Raw genomic sequence first — 16,762 nt, forward strand, 5'->3', positions numbered from 1 at the left:
ATTACTTTTAATTGTTGGTGTATGTTGTTTTTAGATCGGCAGGGCAGAGACGTGAGCTCTGCATGGCATGTGGTATTTCCAGGCTTTCCCTCATCAAACTCATCAAATATACAATTGATGAATGTGGTTGCATGGTGAATGTGCAGATCACAATTTGTCCACCAGAGTGTTTTGGAGTTGTTGGATTGTGTATTTAGTTTGATGAGGGAAACGCAAAAGTACCGTGTGCCTCTATAGCGTTAGCTGAGCAGCTCACGTATCTGCCCCGCCGATCTAAAAACAGCTTGCACCGACAATTAAAGGTAATGAACCAACTCCTAAAACTATAGGGATTATGGCAATAGGCCAACTTGCCAAAATGTTGAACTATCCCTTTAATGTTTCAGGTGATACTCACTGTGCACACAGGCCGGAGTGACAGGAGCCCGTCTTCAGACCCCCCCCAGTCACTGCAGTGAGGATACTCCCCCTCCTCCAGGATGTACTGCTGGCCCTCAAAGTCTGCCTCTAGATAGCCCACCCACCTAGCAAGACAAACACACAGACGTGACTATATCAGGTATATGAACTATTAAATAATTATACAATAATCACAAGAGAGAAAAAACACAGAGAGGTTGATTTGATATTAACTCAACTAGATACTCACAGACCACCAAGTATCTTTATAGACCCCACCGTGGGCACTGTCTTCTTATTCTCTTCTGTTTGTTCTTGCAGGTTGTACACATCACTGTCCACCTCTACACACTCTCCAGTGAAGTCTGGCTTCTCAAACACTAAGGCCTGGATGAGAGAGGGAGGTCAAGATGAGATTCTGCAGAAAGAGGCCTAAACCTGATTATAGTATGAGTCTTTGTGGCTACATGTGTTTTGGCCCATTCAGGTCTGTGGCAGAACATCTCATTCAGCACAGCAGAGTCACAGAATATTGAAGTGCTGTGGACTGAATTAGCTCCTGAAGTGTAAATAAAGGCAAGCTGCTGCTCTGAATCCAGTAGACAAGGGGCCAAAGTATCTATAAAAATATAATTTAATTTGAGTTCATGTGCTGAAGCAGAAATAAGTGAAGATCAAATTTGTCTCCTCTGAAGACACTTTTGTTCTCCGTTTCCATCTTTGCAGTGTCTTGTGTTCATTAGTTCATTACATCCCACTGAAACATCAAAGTCACACAACAGTAAGAAGAATAAATGGCTGACAGGATGAATCTGTTTTTCAATCTGTCATCTGACTAATTTGCCTCATGTGATGGAAACACAATCAGGAATGTACAAAGTGGCTTAGTTTCTACTTGAGCTCCTGGAACATTTTGGTTTAAAATGCTATTAGCTTCCAATCTCTAACTCATGAGTGAATAACATATTTCGGGTAATTTACTCGATGAACTTGGAACCACAGACACAGTTACTCTGAGGTGTCATTGTGAATATCTTGTGTTTGCACTCAGCTTGTAACAAGGTATGAACACACTCAGCTTTGTCCTCATGGGACTCTGCTCTGCTCATCATGTGACTTCACCTTACATTCTAGCATCATCCAGCTATTTTAGCAGATGTTTAAACGAACAACAAACCTTGACTTCATGAGGATGCTCCACCCTTATTGGTCCCTGGAATGAAGAGACACAACATTGTCAGACGGAATGACACTGCACAGTACAAACATACGCCCAGACTTGATATACTGTACCATTCGCAGCGGTCGGAGAGACCCGATGAAGGGCTCAGCAAAACCCCAGGACTGAGGGCAGGGGTACTCGCCCACCTCCAGCACTGCTACAAGACCTCCAAAGCCTGGATCAGTGTACACCAACCAGCTGAAGATACACAGAACAGAGGAGATGAGAGGAGAGGAGAGGAGAGGAGAGGAGAGGAGAGGAGAGGAGAGGAGAGGAGAGGAGAGGAGAGAGGAGAGGAGAGGAGAGGAGAGGAGAGGAGAGGAAACATCATACTGATGCATTCCAGATGTGCTATGACTTATTTTCCCTGGCAACTGTAACTGGACCTATGTTCTTCCTGATTGGTTAGACTTGTGACAGTTCATGCTTTCTTCCCAATTGGTTGATATAGGCCGTTTGTGGGCAAGTGTCCAATCACTACTTAGGGTGCCTTATTCCTTTGTCTGAGGGGAACTGTCTCTTTGGCCTGAAGGCTGCAAGGCACCTGGTTGTTATGTAACCAATGTACTGTATATAAAATATATGTATAACATATGTATAACAAGTGTTTTTTGCATTAACTGGTTGTCCGGTGTTTAAATAGGGCAACTGTCTGTGGGGATATATGACCAGTTCCTTCCTCACAGTATCTTTGGCTCATCATATTATGGAAAGCACATAAATTCCCTCAGATTAGTTGCTGCACCATAAACCAGCTGAAAAATGTTGGAAACTGAAAAGTGCTAACCATCGGTAATCACCAAAAGTGAAAGCTATGAAGACCACAAGCTGTAGCCTGCAGCTTGCATTCCTTCAGAGACAGAAAACAGATGCGCATGGACCCTTTCCCATGCAGTCTCTCTGACCTTTACACAGCCTGGTTAGCTCCAGGGTAGAAATAATATTATATCCTTTTTTATCCAAATGATAAAACTCAAGGCAAATTATTCATCAGCAGATACACAGTATCAGTCAAACGTGTGAGCAAAGTTTCTATACATCACCTGGGATGTTTCCATGGCCAGCTCAGCTGAATTAAAATTCCCTGATACATTAGATGACATAATTACAGCAGGGGGAAGTAAGTATACAGCTGGACTTACACTCCAGAATGGACCCTAATGGAGCCAGTAGTCTGTGGGATCCCATAGGTGGTGGTCTCTACAGTGTCATCACAGTAAGATGATATCCTCCCCAACCCATTAACTTCTGCAAAGAGCTCAATCTGGGGTGTGGTATAATCCTATACAGGGCCAAAAAGAAAACATATGGATGAGCATTTTCTAAATATTAGAATGCCAACATAAAACTGTCAAATTATCATTAAATATTAAATACTATCACACAAGAGCATGAATCTGAGCAGGTATTTGCACTAGAAACATATCTATGCTGGTCATCCATTCGCATTTCAGCTGGTTGCAAGTTCAACATGATGACATGAGGTGATAAAGTAGAGTTAAAAATAGCAATACAGATGAAGTGAACAGTAACTTACTCTAACTGCCAATCGGAGAGAACCTATGACCATAGGTGCAGTTGGCACAGGCTGACCATTCTGGTCCAGTGTTGTTGGAACTCCCTCATCTGCCCAGATGTTCACTATCTGCTCTGTAGGACCTTCTTCAAGGGCTATCGCCCGGCCCTGGAAGCCAGGCTTTTCATACAGCAGCCAGCTAAGACGAGATAAAAGAAAGAAACTCTTCTCATTAATGTCAGTGTGCTGATAGTTAGTGATAACTGCAATGCTACATGACAGCATCAGCACAGATAAAGAAAGTTGACTGGATAGAAAACTCCACAACCAGTACAGGCAGACTGACAGGAGAAAGTACAGAGTTCAGTCCTATCAGCTGATTGGTTATTGAGGGTTAGGGTTAGTTAATCTCACACTGACATTAAACCGGCATGAAGACTCTTACCAGCCTCTGATGACTTTGACTGAGATAACAGGGGACAGCTTGATCTTGGTGGCATCCCTCACATCAGTGTAGACCTCCAGCGCTTCCCCTCCAAAGTGAGCGTGTTCATGTATGACGATCTGCATCAAGATAATAAGATGTCATTGCAATCATGTGCTTTTTCCATTCAACCTGCTTCCATCAAAATGTGTGCAACTAGCTCCTACCTTTCCAGGCCTTTTGTGGAACCCTCTCACTGCAGGTTTCTGTGGGAAATGTAACAGTTACGGTTATGAACATGAACCTTCACTCAACCATCTCAACTGTTTATCCAATCATTTCAATCATTTAGAACTCAGTTGACAATCATAATTATCCATTAACTTTAGCTAAGTGTTTTCAACATCTAGTTAGTAGATCAGCATTTACACCTCTATGCTAATGGCTGTCAGCTTTTGTAAATAAATCACATATATGTTTTTTTGTCAGATAGAGGTAGAGGTAGAGGTAGAGGTAGAGGTAGAGATGGAGATGGAGATAGAGGCAGAAGTAGAGGTAGAAATAGAGGAAGAGAGATAGAAAAAGGATTGAGATGAAGGGAGAGAGAGAGGTAGAGATAGAGATAGAGGTAGAGGTACAGTTATAGATAGAGAAAGGTAGAGGTAGAGGTAGAGATAGAGAAAGAGATCTACTGCTATCTATCACATCTACACAAACATAATGTCTGCCTACTAGCTATGCTTCATTTGCACATTTGTGAAAATATGTTATGACGTGAAAGTTAAACTTCAGACAAGTTTATCCTGGCAAGTATTTCCTGTGTAAAATTCCAAACTGAGGGCATGTCATTCTCTCCTGTCCTCACTTGCACATGATTCACCTCATTTATTGTAACCACACAAAAAAAGAAAAGAGCAAGACATGAAACTAAAGCACCATGGAAATTAAATTGGAACTACCAGTATAAAATATCTATAAAATCCCAGTAGGTCAAACCCAGTCATGTTTTAGGCCTTTTATTTCCCAGTGATTTCTATAGAGCTTCTTATTTAAATGGTCCAAACACTTACCTTTGTCTTAGGAGCAGAAAATCCATTTTTAGAGATCTGCCTGCTGTGGTTGGTGGTTGGAGGCGGAGTAGCAGGGCCCTTCACATCCACTTTAGGTGCTTCTTCTTTTACTGCTGTCTGGTCCATAACAGCTCTCCCCTCAGGGTTCAAAGTGGTTTTAGTAGTGTGTGGGGAGCGCTGGGAGGCCTCAGGGTCTCTTTTGTTCTTCTTGAGGTATTTCTCTAAATGATCGGGCAACTTTACCTCCGAGAACTTGGGCAGAGGAGGAAGAGAGGAGGAGCCAGGTACTGACTCACCCACTGCACCTTTGCCACCACCTGGGAGTGGGCCTTGAGCTTTACTCTTCACACCCTCCTTATCTGCTCCGGCTGCAGGCAGAGGTGTATCAGTAACAGCCGGCTTTCCAGCAGAGGGCAGGTCTTGTTGTTTAGATGACAATGAGCTATTTGAGGCAGAGGGAGTTTCCTCTTTGGTCTTCCTGGAGGAGCTCAGCAGGCTGGAGAGGATGGAAACCCTTCCTAGTCTTGTTGTCACCTTCCGAAGCTCCCCTCCGTTGCTTTGTCCCCCTTCCCCCTTGGTTTCAGCTTTGGCACCCTCTCCCTCTTTTCCTTCCACCTCATCAACTGATTCCTTTTTGACAGTAGATTTTTCCAGGGCCCTGTTAGCTGCTTTTTGTTTCATCACCATACCCGGGGAAGGATCCCTCAAACTAAGGCCATTTTTCCTCAAGCCAAACTGAAACTGGTCAGGATCAAAAGTTTTTTCAAAGTGGTTCTCCTTGATGGCCGGCATGGCAAAAGGCGGAGGCGGGGTCTTTCTGTGAATGCGCCTCTTCATAGGTATGGAGAAGGACTTCCCACTGTCCTTAATGCTCCTGATAAAATCATTCAAGTCATCAGGCTCCAGAGATCCGTCCTCACTGGATGATGAATTGAACCTTCTCCTGTGTTCCTTCTTCGGTTTTGGATGGTATTCCACATCCAACCAGCTGGATGGAGAGCCCGTCTGGAGTTGAGTGGATAGTTTTGCTGCAGCAGGTAGAAATGAACTGCCATTCACCATGGGCTTCCTCTGCTTCTGTGGATCACTGAGGTTCATGACTTTCTCCTCTTTGGAGACCTGCTTGTCCTGTTTCACACCAGTCTTTGTTTCATCAGTCTTCTTAGCATTAATGTGTACTTTATCCAAGACAGCACTGGACTTGTCCTTTTGCTCACCACCAACCTTTTTCCTACATGCATCTTTCACAGAGATGCCTCCTGCCTCCTTCTTGATGTCTGCCTTCGGTGGGTTTATCTTCTGTTCCTCTTGTGTTGTTGTGCCACTCTGACCTTCAGCTGATCCTATGATGTGGCTTTTCTTCTTCCGAATCTTACTAACTACCTTTTCAGCAGAAATACTTGATTCTTTAGGTAATTTGTCATCCTTTGTTGTCTCTACAGATCCCTTTGCTGCAGTGGCTGGTTTCAGTTCTTGGCTATCATTTGGGGCTTTGGAATTTGTGAATTGATCAGTTGTTTTCTCTTGTTTCTTCATCTCCACAGGTTCAACTCTGGCAGCTGAGGACGTCTGCTGTTTGTGGGTACTAAGTTCAGAGTTAACAGATACATCTACAGGTTCCTTTACCAAACTCTTTACTGATGAATCCTTTGTTTCAGTCTTGTCTTCTGCTCCATTAGCACTCTTAGTTTTGGTGCTTTCATCTTTCAGTTCATGAACTTGATTTTCTGATGTCACCTCTGTTTGTACTCCCCTTGGTTCTTGTTTCAGGTCAGTATTTGGGCATTTGGATTCTGTCAATTTGTTTTTCTCTATACTTGTAAGGTCCTCAGATTGGTCTCCAGTAGTTTTGGTCTTGCGTTTAGACTTTGCATCATTTGGGGCTTTGGAATCTGTGAATTGATCAGTTGTTTTATCTTGTTTCGTGATCTCCACAGGTTCATCTCTGGCAGCTGAGGACGTCTGTTGTTTGGGGGTACTAAGTTCAGAGTTAACAGATACTACAGATACAGTTTCCTTTACAAAACTCTTTACTGATGAATCCTTTGTTTCAGTCTTGTCTTTTGCTCCATTGGTACTCTTAGTTCTGGTGCTTTCATCTTTCAGTTCATGAACTTGATTTTCTGATGTCACCTCTGTTTGCACTCCACTTGGTTCTTGTTTCAGGTCAGTGTTTGGGCATTTGTTTTTCTCTATACTTGTAATGTCTTCAGATTGGTCTCCAGTAGTTTTGGTCTTGCGTTTAGACTTTGCAGTCTGGGTCTCAGGCAAACTCTTCACTAATGAATCCTTGGTTTCAGCCTTTTCTTTGGTGTCCTTGGATTTCTGTTCTTGAGTTTTATCTGTTTTCACTATTTGGCTCTCCCTTGTCTTGTCTGAAGCTTTTGGTCTTACTGTTGCCTGCTCTGGTTGTAGGTGAGAATTTGTGAGTTTGGATTTTCTTGTTTTCTTTTTCCCTCCTTTTTCTGCGCTCTTTTTCTGATTTCCACCTGCCACAGAGTTCTGGTCTTTGACAGCGGCAACTCCACTTTCATCCAGCAGTGAATCCTTTATTTCAGGCTTTTCTTTGGTACCTTCAGCACTGGTGCTTGCAGAGTTGACTTCTTGACTCCTGCCTGTTTCTTGGCCCTCAGCTGTCTTCTCCTGAACTTCAGTGCCTGCTCTCTCTGGTTCCTGATCCAACTTAAAGTTTGAACATGTGGATTCTGTTAATTTTTCATTCTCTGGTTTTGTTCCTTCTGTCTTTTGAAGATCCTCTGTGTGGATCTCCTTGTCTACTTGGTTGGATTCAGCAGTCACATTTAAAATCTCACTAGGTGAAGTATTTTCCTCTTTTTTATCACCTGCAGCTTCCTTTCCATCATTAGCATATTTGTCCTCTTCATTTGTAGTGCTGCTCTCGGCTTCAGCTTCGCTTGGAAATAGTTTAGGTTCCTCCTTATGTGAATCCACATTTGAACATGCGGATTCTGTAAATTTTTCATTATCTGGTTTTGTTCCTTCTGTCTTTTGAAGATCTTCACCTTGGATCTTCCTGTCTACTTGGTTAGATTCAGAAGTCACATTTAAAATCCCATCAGGTGAAGCCTTTTCCTCTTTTGTATCACCTGCAGCTTCCTTTACATCATGTGTCACTGTTGAACCAATTGTCTGCTGCTCTTTGTCCTCTTTGTTTGTGGTGCTGCTCTCGACTTCAGCTTCGCTTGGAAATAGTTTGGGTTCCTCTTCATGTGTCACTGTTGAACCCATTGTGGATTCTGTTAATTTTTCATTCTCTGGTTTTGTTCCTTCTGTCTTTTGAAGATGAAGATCTTCACCTTGGATCTTCTTGTCTACTTGGTTGGATTCAGCAGTCGCATTTAAAATCCCATCAGGTGAAGTATTTTCCTCTTTTTTATCACCTGCAGCTTCCTTCCCATCATTAGCATATTTGTCCTCTTCATTTGTAGTGCTGCTCTCGGCTTCAGCTTCGCTTGGAAATAGTTTAGGTTCCTCCTTATGTGAATCCACATTTGAACATGCGGATTCTGTAAATTTTTCATTATCTGGTTTTGTTCCTTCTGTCTTTTGAAGATCTTCACCTTGGATCTTCCTGTCTACTTGGTTAGATTCAGAAGTCACATTTAAAATCCCATCAGGTGAAGCCTTTTCCTCTTTTTTATCACCTGCAGCTTCCTTTACATCATGTGTCACTGTTGAACCAATTGTCTGCTGCTCTTTGTCCTCTTTGTTTGTGGTGCTGCTCTCGACTTCAGCTTCGCTTGGAAATAGTTTGGGTTCCTCTTCATGTGTCACTGTTGAACCCATTGTGGATTCTGTTAATTTTTCATTCTCTGGTTTTGTTCCTTCTATCTTTTGAAGATGAAGATCTTCACCTTGGATCTTCTTGTCTACTTGGTTGGATTCAGCAGTCACATTTAAAATCCCATCAGGTGAAGCCTTTTCCTCTTTTTTATCACCTGCTGCTTCCTTTACATCATTAGCATATTTGTCCTCTTCATTTGTGTTGCTGCTCTCAACTTCAGCTTCTCTTGGAAATAGTTTAGGCTCCTCTTCACGTGAATCCACATTTGAACATGTGGATTCTGTTAATTTTTCGTTCTCTGGTATTGTTAATTCTGTCTTTTGAAGATCTTCACTGTAGATCTTCTTGTCTACTTGGTTGGATTCAGAAGTCACATTTAAAATCTCACTAGGTGAAGTATTTTCCTCTTTTTTATCACCTGCAGCTTCTGTTACATCATTAGCATATTTGTCCTCTTCATTTGTGTTGTTACTCTCAACTTCAGCTTCGCTTGGAAATAGTTTAGGCTCCTCTTCATGTGTCACTGTTGAACCCATTGTGGATTCTGTTAATTTTTCATTCTCTGGTTGTGTTCCTTCTGTCTTTTGAAGATCTTCACTGTGGATCTTCTTGTCTACTTGGTTGGATTCAGCAGTCACATTTAAAATCCCATCAGGTGAAGCCTTTTCCTCTTTTTTGTCACCTGCAGCTTCCTTTACATCATGTGTCACTGTTAAACCAATTGTCTGCTGCTCCTCTTGCTGTGTTTCTTCACTGCCACTCTCAGCATTTTCTTTCAAAAGAGCCTTACTCTCATGTTTTGTATCAGCCAAAGTGTCTGTAGTGTCATGAAGTACCCTCTTCTCTTCCAGGGTGTCCATAACTACCCTGTGTGGTCCCTCCACTGGATCAGGCTGTAAACATTTCTCTTCTGATGACAGACCATCAGACTTTTCTGCTTGTGTGATGTCTTTATCCTCTATTGTTGTGCCTCTGAGCTCCTCTTTGCAAATGCTCTGTGAGTCAGTGCTTTCCACTGCTGCGTCATTCAGCTTTTCATTTGGTTTTGAGTCTTTCTCCTGTCTTTCAAATTCTGCGGCCAGTAAAAGAGGCTCTTTGTCCAGATTATTTTCAGCATTCTTGAGTAATTCACAAACAGTCACAGCCTCTGTTTGAACAACCAAAGCCTCTGGTGGTTTGCCGCCAACCTCCTCTTTATTTCTCTCCTCCATTCCAACAGTTTTCATCGAATCCTTTTCCAACGTGGATGGCAATAGATTATTTTCAGGAATTATATTTGTGGTGTGATCCTTTGGTAAGCTGCTTTTCTGTTGCGGCTCCATATTGGCCAGGCTAGCATCGACCGAGGCGCAGGGAGTGGCCGAGGGCTCTTCTGGCTCAACATGTTTGTCTGTTGACATCAATTTAACAAGCGGATTATTTGCATCGACCTCTTCTTTCACACTGACCTCACTCGTTGCATTGAGAGAAACATTATCAGGCAAAACAGCTTCTTCGTCAGCTGGAACTATTATGTCACAGTGTATGCTGTCACCCACTGGGGGTTTGGTCGATGTATCACTTTCATTCCCATTCTCTTTCGTGTCCTGCGGCAACGCAGCTATGGAAACCTCTTTCTGGATTAAATCTGGTTTTACGTTACTTATTATCTGTGTTGTCTCTGGTGCTTTCTCTTTCTGTGTGGTGCTGTCACTTTGCATGACAGACACATTTTCAACTGAGGACTCTATTTGTGCTTGTTGCTTAGCTTCCTGCTGTCTCCCATGTCCATCACTCTCATCTTTATTTACATCAGTGACAGGTAAATGAGCTGGATTTGCTTTAGCAGCCTCACTGCTGGGCAATACCTTAGATACCTGATCCACCTCAGTATTCGCTGTGATAATCACATCATTGTTTTGGTTTGGCAGCATTTTTGAAACTTCCTCAGCTGCATGACTGTTTATTCTCTCTGGGTCATTTGCCTCTTTTCCTTCCACTTTGCTTCCACTCATACTGGACTGATTGTCTCTTAATTTCAAAGCTTCCTCCTTCTCCCCCGCTTGCTCTGCTACAACAGTGTCAGTTACTTTGGCTGTTGTCTCTGTGTCAGTGCTTTGACTGGATTCCTGTGCAGATGGAGCTGTGCTCACAGAGGTCTCAGTTGGGGAAAGCAGAGGTTTCCTCGATTTGACTTTGCTGGATGCTCTCTGACCCCGGGTAGGAAGTTTGCTCACAGATAGTGAGAGCTCAGCTGCATCCTTTACTGGACTCTTCTGGTTCTGTTTAGTGTTGTCGCTCTGTTTGGAGAGCCTTGATGAGAACGTTTTCTCTTGCTTGGTGGGGGATGGAGTGACACATGAGGAGGGGGTATCATTCTCTTCATGGCTATTCTTTCTCTGAGAGAGGAGTTTGGATGGTCTTGTTGGCAGCATGCCTCCTGTTGGAAACATACACACACCTTTTAATAGGACAAAAACAATCCAAAAAGGAAACACTTCACATCTGACACATTTCCTTTGTTCTATCTGAACTGTTTATTCATAAGACGATACATGTAACAATATAAATGAACCGTAAAGTTTTACATCTACTCTTTCTGGCTTCTCTCTGGAGCTTTGGTAACAGGTCAGTCAGCCAATCAGAAGAGAGAGCTTCAGGCTTGGGGCTCAGGGCAGGCTTAGGACATGCCACTCATTGCTTTGTTGTGACATCATAAAGTTACAAAAAGTCCTAAAGGCCTCAGTTTCTGAATAGTCTGTGGACTGAGGCTCTGATACTCTGACAGTACTAATGTAGAACCTGGAGCTGCTTTACAATCTAAGAACACATAGAAATCCCACTCGATAAAATGTGGAACCTTTAAAGGAACAATTCAGAAACAAAAACCGACTTTTGCTGAGTAATTTTACTCCTGTCTTACCTTTGCTGGGACATTCAGAGAGTGGGGAAGTAGGTACGTCTTGATGGTCTGGAGTCCTCTTAGGTCTTTCTGAGTCTGTCTGACCAGATGGAATCCTTTTAGAGCTGCTGCCACCGGCTTTTGCAATATCATTGTTGTTTTTTCTTGTGGGTGATGTAACGGGCAGCCGGGTCTTTGACACAACAGGGATGTTATTCTCCACAGGTTTCTGTGGCTCTTTTTTAGCATCCAGACTTTCCTTGTCAGGTGGGGCTCCTGCTTTAACACTAGCATCCCTGTAATCTTTCTCCATACCATTCACCAGCTTCACAGAGCCAGAGTCCTCATCACAAGTTTCTTTAATGATCTTTGTTCCTGTCCTGTAGGCACTTTTGGTTGGAGACACGTCTCCTGAGACAGACTTCCCTGCCTTAGTCTCCTCGAAGCTTGGTTTCCTGCCAGCTTTGGTGGCAGTGACCGGAGATTTCAGAGACTCCTTGGCTCTGGCTTGCTTCTGCAGTCTGGAGGCGGCTGCTGTCACGGCGTCAATCACTGATGTTTTATCTGGTGTAACTGGTGATTTCACGTCAGCATCTGATGATGACCTTTTGGGGATTTTAGACTTTGAGCCGGTCATGGTTGAGGAGCTGCTGCTGCTGCTGCTGCTTGGGTCCTTTAGTGTTGGAGCTGTTTTCTCTGAGCTATGTGGTGGAGTATCACTGGAAGCTCCCGTTCTTGTGCCCTCTGCAGAGTCCTTTGCCTTTGTTGTGAAATTCTTGGCTCTGCTTCCAGCTGCAGGGGGGGCGGTCTTTGCTCCACTTGCTGTGGTATGCTGACTCTCCGCTGCTTTGAGCCCTCGTTTGGTAGAGGAGGTATCCTGGTTTGTCTCCGGGCCTCTCACCCCAGACCCCAACACTCGGGACTTTGCTTTGTGCATGTCTGAGGGAGCAGAGGTATCAGCCACCTCAGAGGCCTCAGAGTCTTTCTTATCTTCCACTAGAGCCTCAGCAGAGTTTGTGCCACAGAGTTTAGTCTCATCTGTTGTTGGTAAGGGCTCAAGGTTGGCATCCTTGATTTCCGCATAGTTGTTGTTTTGGAGGCTTGGCACTCTGCCAGGAGAGAGAGGGAGAGATGGAAGATTTTTAACCTTTAGAACCATAAAGTCTTCTAATAACAAATAATCAGTGCGGTAAAGTAATTAATTATAATTAATAAGTACATTTAATGAAGTTGATCTGAGGCACCTTTAGTTTACTTGAGCATTTCTATTTTACACTGCGTCATACTACTACCTTGACCTTACTACATTTCAGACAGACAGATGGTGCAATAACTCCACTACATTTAATAATATCAGTGTAGATACAAGTTACTGGATTTACTTGACAACTGCACTTGAGTATATATTTTTTTGAGAGACTTTACGCATAATCTTTTGGGAAAATTATGACCATTATCTCACAACTCTGAAGTACTCTTATTCTGAAGCAGAGTATTTAGTCTGGAAACATGTTTTCTTTTACTATGACAAGGTGACAGGCCATGCACTGAGAAAAAAACAAGACAACCCTTACACTTTAAACATGATCTGCGACATAGAAAATAATGCAAATTCACTAAAGTACCATGGTCTTATCTGAAATCCATGTTTGAAATTTTAGAAATGAAAAGTGTCCTTCATGATAAATATATGCTGTCCTCAAAAAACAAACAAAAAAAAAAACAGATTCATCACTGCCTACAGAAACATTTGTAAAGTTCCACATTAACTTTTAAACAAACAGCTAGTTTTTAATGTCAGTCTTGGCCAAACTACTTCATATTTGGTCCTGTGTAAACTAATGAGAGTGCAGAGTTAATGTTCAGTATGTTCTGTAAGTGTGAATTTACTGACATAAAAAGAAAGTACTCCAGTACGAAACCTCAAGTAACAAATATCTGAGCAACCTTCATGTATTTGTATTAATATTGAGCAGAAAGAATCTTTACTTTGACGCTGTTCTACATATAAAACATTTTTTAAAAGTACATTTGATTTGATACTTTCAAACGTTGCTAATGATCTTATAATCTTCCTAAAGCAAGAGTATTGTCTGTTACTGGTAACACAGCATTTTATGGTGGGGTATTGCTACTCTGACTTGAAGAAAAATTCAACATTTTTTCTTGGGGTGGGCTTATTAGCTTTCTGATGGATGTGATGAGAAAGATTGATGGTTCTCTTGACCTGTGTAAAGACAGCAGGAGCTGTGCTTCGTACAGCATGAAGACTTAGTACAGAGGACAGAGCTACTCTGTACAGAACACAAGATAGTTCTGAACATGTCCCTATAGATACATTGTTAGATAGTAACATTTTTGAACTTGACTTCGCATTCAAAAGAAGAAAACAGAAGAAAACAGACTAGAGTTCAAACTTCAGCTATGCTTGACATTCCCCCTGCAGTGCTTCTAAAACCATAAATCTGTCCCAGTGCTCAGGTATTTTTCAGGCATGACCATCTTTAGCCTTGAGTGTGCAGTAACTCAAAAGTTTTACAGGGCTGACCGCGGTCACACCACCACCGCTTAACTTTTTTATTCTATTGAGAACAGAAGCCCATCTATACATACAGTATACATACATAAATGCAAACAGGAGTGCACAGGCAGGAGCTGCCGGCTGCCTGTCAACTTCTGATGACTAACTATTCTAGTAGTGAATGTACACCATAGGTAAACACAGCATAGGTGACCTTCATTTCAATTTACACTTGACAAAATACAAAATAAAACCTCACTCACTATTTCTCCATGTATCCTGAAGTAGTTAAGCAATGACTTTGTAGGACTTGTACGTGTACTCTCTGGTTTTTATAGCGGTTGTCAGTGTTTTTGAAAGATTAGGGCTGTATATCAATATTTCAGAAGCTAAGTTCAGGTTTAGCCTGCATTGTTCTCCTGTGGTACAATGGGCCATGGGAACTCAGAGCTCAGGTTGCATGTCGGCTCAGCTCTGTGTGGCTCTCCTGCTCTCCGTTTCACCCAGGATCAAAGGAGCTATTAAACAATAACTGCAGAAAATTCAAACAGGCGGGTTAAGACGGACAGCTTAGCTCACTGCTTTGTGTTCCTCCCAGGAACAAAGGGGCTATTCACAACAATAACACAAAGTTAAAATAGACAGATACTCACAGTTTGACCGGTGCTGTGTCAGAAATCTTTGAAGCTGAATCTCTGCCGTTCTCCTCTGCTGCTGCCTCGCTGAGCTCTGGGCTCACACACACCTTCTGGGCAAAGACCTTGTGTTTGGAAGGCAGATTCACCGTCTTGCGTGTCACACGGTTTTCCCTCGGTCTGCGTTTCTCCTGAAGTGAACTTTGCTTTGAGCCTGTGCCAGGGTCGGGCTCCTCTGGCTGCGGTGAGCTTGTTTGGAACTCCCCTGTAGCCTGTGCCAAGGAGCCGGCTGAATCTAGTGAGCTGTCACTGGGCGGCAAAGTAGGAGAGGAGGTGGAGGGACCGCGTGCTCTGTCCTGAGCCGCCGACTCGTCCTCTTGGATCACTATGACAGGTATAGCCAACAGGGGAGGCGAGTCTGCTCGGCAGCCCTCCTCCTCCTTTTTCACTATACCCCTGTCCCGCTTCTTCCCCTCCCTCCCATCCTCCTCTGCCTCCTCCTCCCCCAGGTGTGTTTCCACATATATGGCTTTGTGGAGCAGGACAGGAGAATCACCTCTGGGTATTCCCGCTGTCTCAGAGGGAGGGCTCCATGTAGTTTTCTCAGAGACTCTTGAGTTTTCCTTCTCTCCATCTAGAGGCTTTTCCCCCTCCTCCTCCCGAGTGGTGATGAGGTGTGAGGTGGACGACTGAGAGCCTAATCTTATTCCCGTCAGAGCCGTGCTGTGCCCCTTCTCTCCGATTCTTACACAGGTTTTCTTTGATGCTAAACTAATAGAGGTTAAGTTCGGAGACTTGGGAGCATCGGCCGCCATGCAGAGGGAGGTTTTGAAGGTCATGGGCGTGGTCGGGGTGACCGCTCCGTCCTCACCGCAGCCCTCCGTGTTCTTTCTGGTGTCTTCTTCTAAACGGATCTGCAGCCTCTTGCTCACTTCCTCCACCACCGAGTCTGTAAAGCCTAATCCTGAGCCGGGGTCAGCGGTGGCAGCGGGGTCCACAGTGGGAGTGGCGTTCCCAGACTTGTCTTCGTCGCTGACGGCGCTGACCCTGCTGACCCTGCACACCATCACCTCCCTCACGCTGCTGCGGCCGCTGCTGTCGCTGTCGGCGAACGGCAGCTCGGAGTCGTCTCTCATCAGAGAAGCTGCGGAACCGGGACGGGAGCCCTCTGCTCCGGTCCTGCTCTCGGCGGCGTTATGTGTCCCCATGAGCCCGTTGTCTTTTCTCACATCCTCATGTTGAGATAAGGGTGAGCGTGGGGACAAAGGGGACGTCGGGGAACCGGCATCGGAGCAGTCAGACTGTTGCCGACCTCTGCTCTTCTTTTTCTTGAAGAGGCTGCTGATGCGATCGAACATTCCCTTCTTCCCCTCTGGATTCTGAAGGACGACAAGAAACAGAAAGAAAAACATTCAGCCAGCTCATCTTAAGTCTCTGGATTTGTTGTTATAGTGACACAGAAAATGAAAACGAAGGGAGATAAATGGACTCCAACTATCATGTTTTTCAGATGAAGCTGTTTACACAAATTTAAATTCAAGTGGAAGTCAATAAATGACCTGCACCCACATATAACTAATGCAAATGTAAAATTAAAACATCTGCACAACTTTCCAACAGGGATAAGATGTAAAAGTTAATAGACCACTATCTTAGGAAATCAAAGGTCCTATATTTTATACTTCCTCATCCTGCTGGGTTGGATGGTGGGTACCGGTGAGCAGCCCTGCCCCCCTGTACAGTGTGGCTGAGGGAGCTAAATGCTACGTTGTGATGTCATAAAGTTGTATATGTCCTAATGGCTTGTTGTAAGGCTCAGTTTCTATAATATATATATTTTATGATGCTTTTTTCAAGATGGCAGCAAAAATATCAAATGTACTGTATGTAAAAATGAAAAAAAAAATGCTTTCGGAAAAAAAGAAACATCATCAAATGAATGCCCTCTCTCCTTTATAATGGGACAACCTGGTAACAGCACAGTGATAAAAGGTAAAAGCTGCAGTGGGTCAACTAATGAATAACTGCTCATAAAACTGCTTTGAGGTTCAGCTCAAGGGTCACTTACTTCCAACAGCTGCACATAAACAATAAAAAATGAGCTTAGGTCTGAAATCAGAGTGATAATCAATGAAAGCAGCATGACTGTCTCGAACCAAAGTGGAGTACAGTGTGAAACAGCAGCAGAAACTTTAACAATACTTATGATGTCGTCAAACAGAAACCACAATGAGACTTTTTAACTGAAATCACAGCCCAGATTCTGAAAACACCACGCTGCCTTAACAC

The 16,762-nt window shown here is 43.4% G+C and overlaps 1 protein-coding gene across 1 annotated transcript in view; it reads right to left on the reverse strand.

The window, feature by feature from the left end:
• Positions 1-16,762, reverse strand: part of crybg1a (crystallin beta-gamma domain containing 1a) — a 56,590-nt gene that overhangs the window by 8,167 nt on the left and 31,661 nt on the right. Inside the window, exons 3-14 of the mRNA XM_085766701.1 lie at positions 14,492-15,852; positions 11,339-12,426; positions 9,135-10,855; positions 4,632-7,568; positions 3,789-3,827; positions 3,583-3,701; positions 3,159-3,336; positions 2,764-2,903; positions 1,693-1,819; positions 1,577-1,612; positions 650-786; positions 398-524 (exon numbers count right to left, since the gene is read on the reverse strand). Of these exons, the coding sequence (XP_085622827.1) occupies positions 398-524; positions 650-786; positions 1,577-1,612; positions 1,693-1,819; positions 2,764-2,903; positions 3,159-3,336; positions 3,583-3,701; positions 3,789-3,827; positions 4,632-7,568; positions 9,135-10,855; positions 11,339-12,426; positions 14,492-15,852 (8,010 nt within the window). The remainder of the gene's footprint in view (positions 1-397; positions 525-649; positions 787-1,576; positions 1,613-1,692; positions 1,820-2,763; positions 2,904-3,158; positions 3,337-3,582; positions 3,702-3,788; positions 3,828-4,631; positions 7,569-9,134; positions 10,856-11,338; positions 12,427-14,491; positions 15,853-16,762) is intronic.

Source organism: Trachurus japonicus, chromosome 22 (genome assembly GCF_045865225.1).
Source record: "Trachurus japonicus isolate A0001 chromosome 22, Traja_1.0".
In the NCBI taxonomy this organism is placed as follows: Eukaryota; Metazoa; Chordata; class Actinopteri; order Carangiformes; family Carangidae; genus Trachurus; species Trachurus japonicus.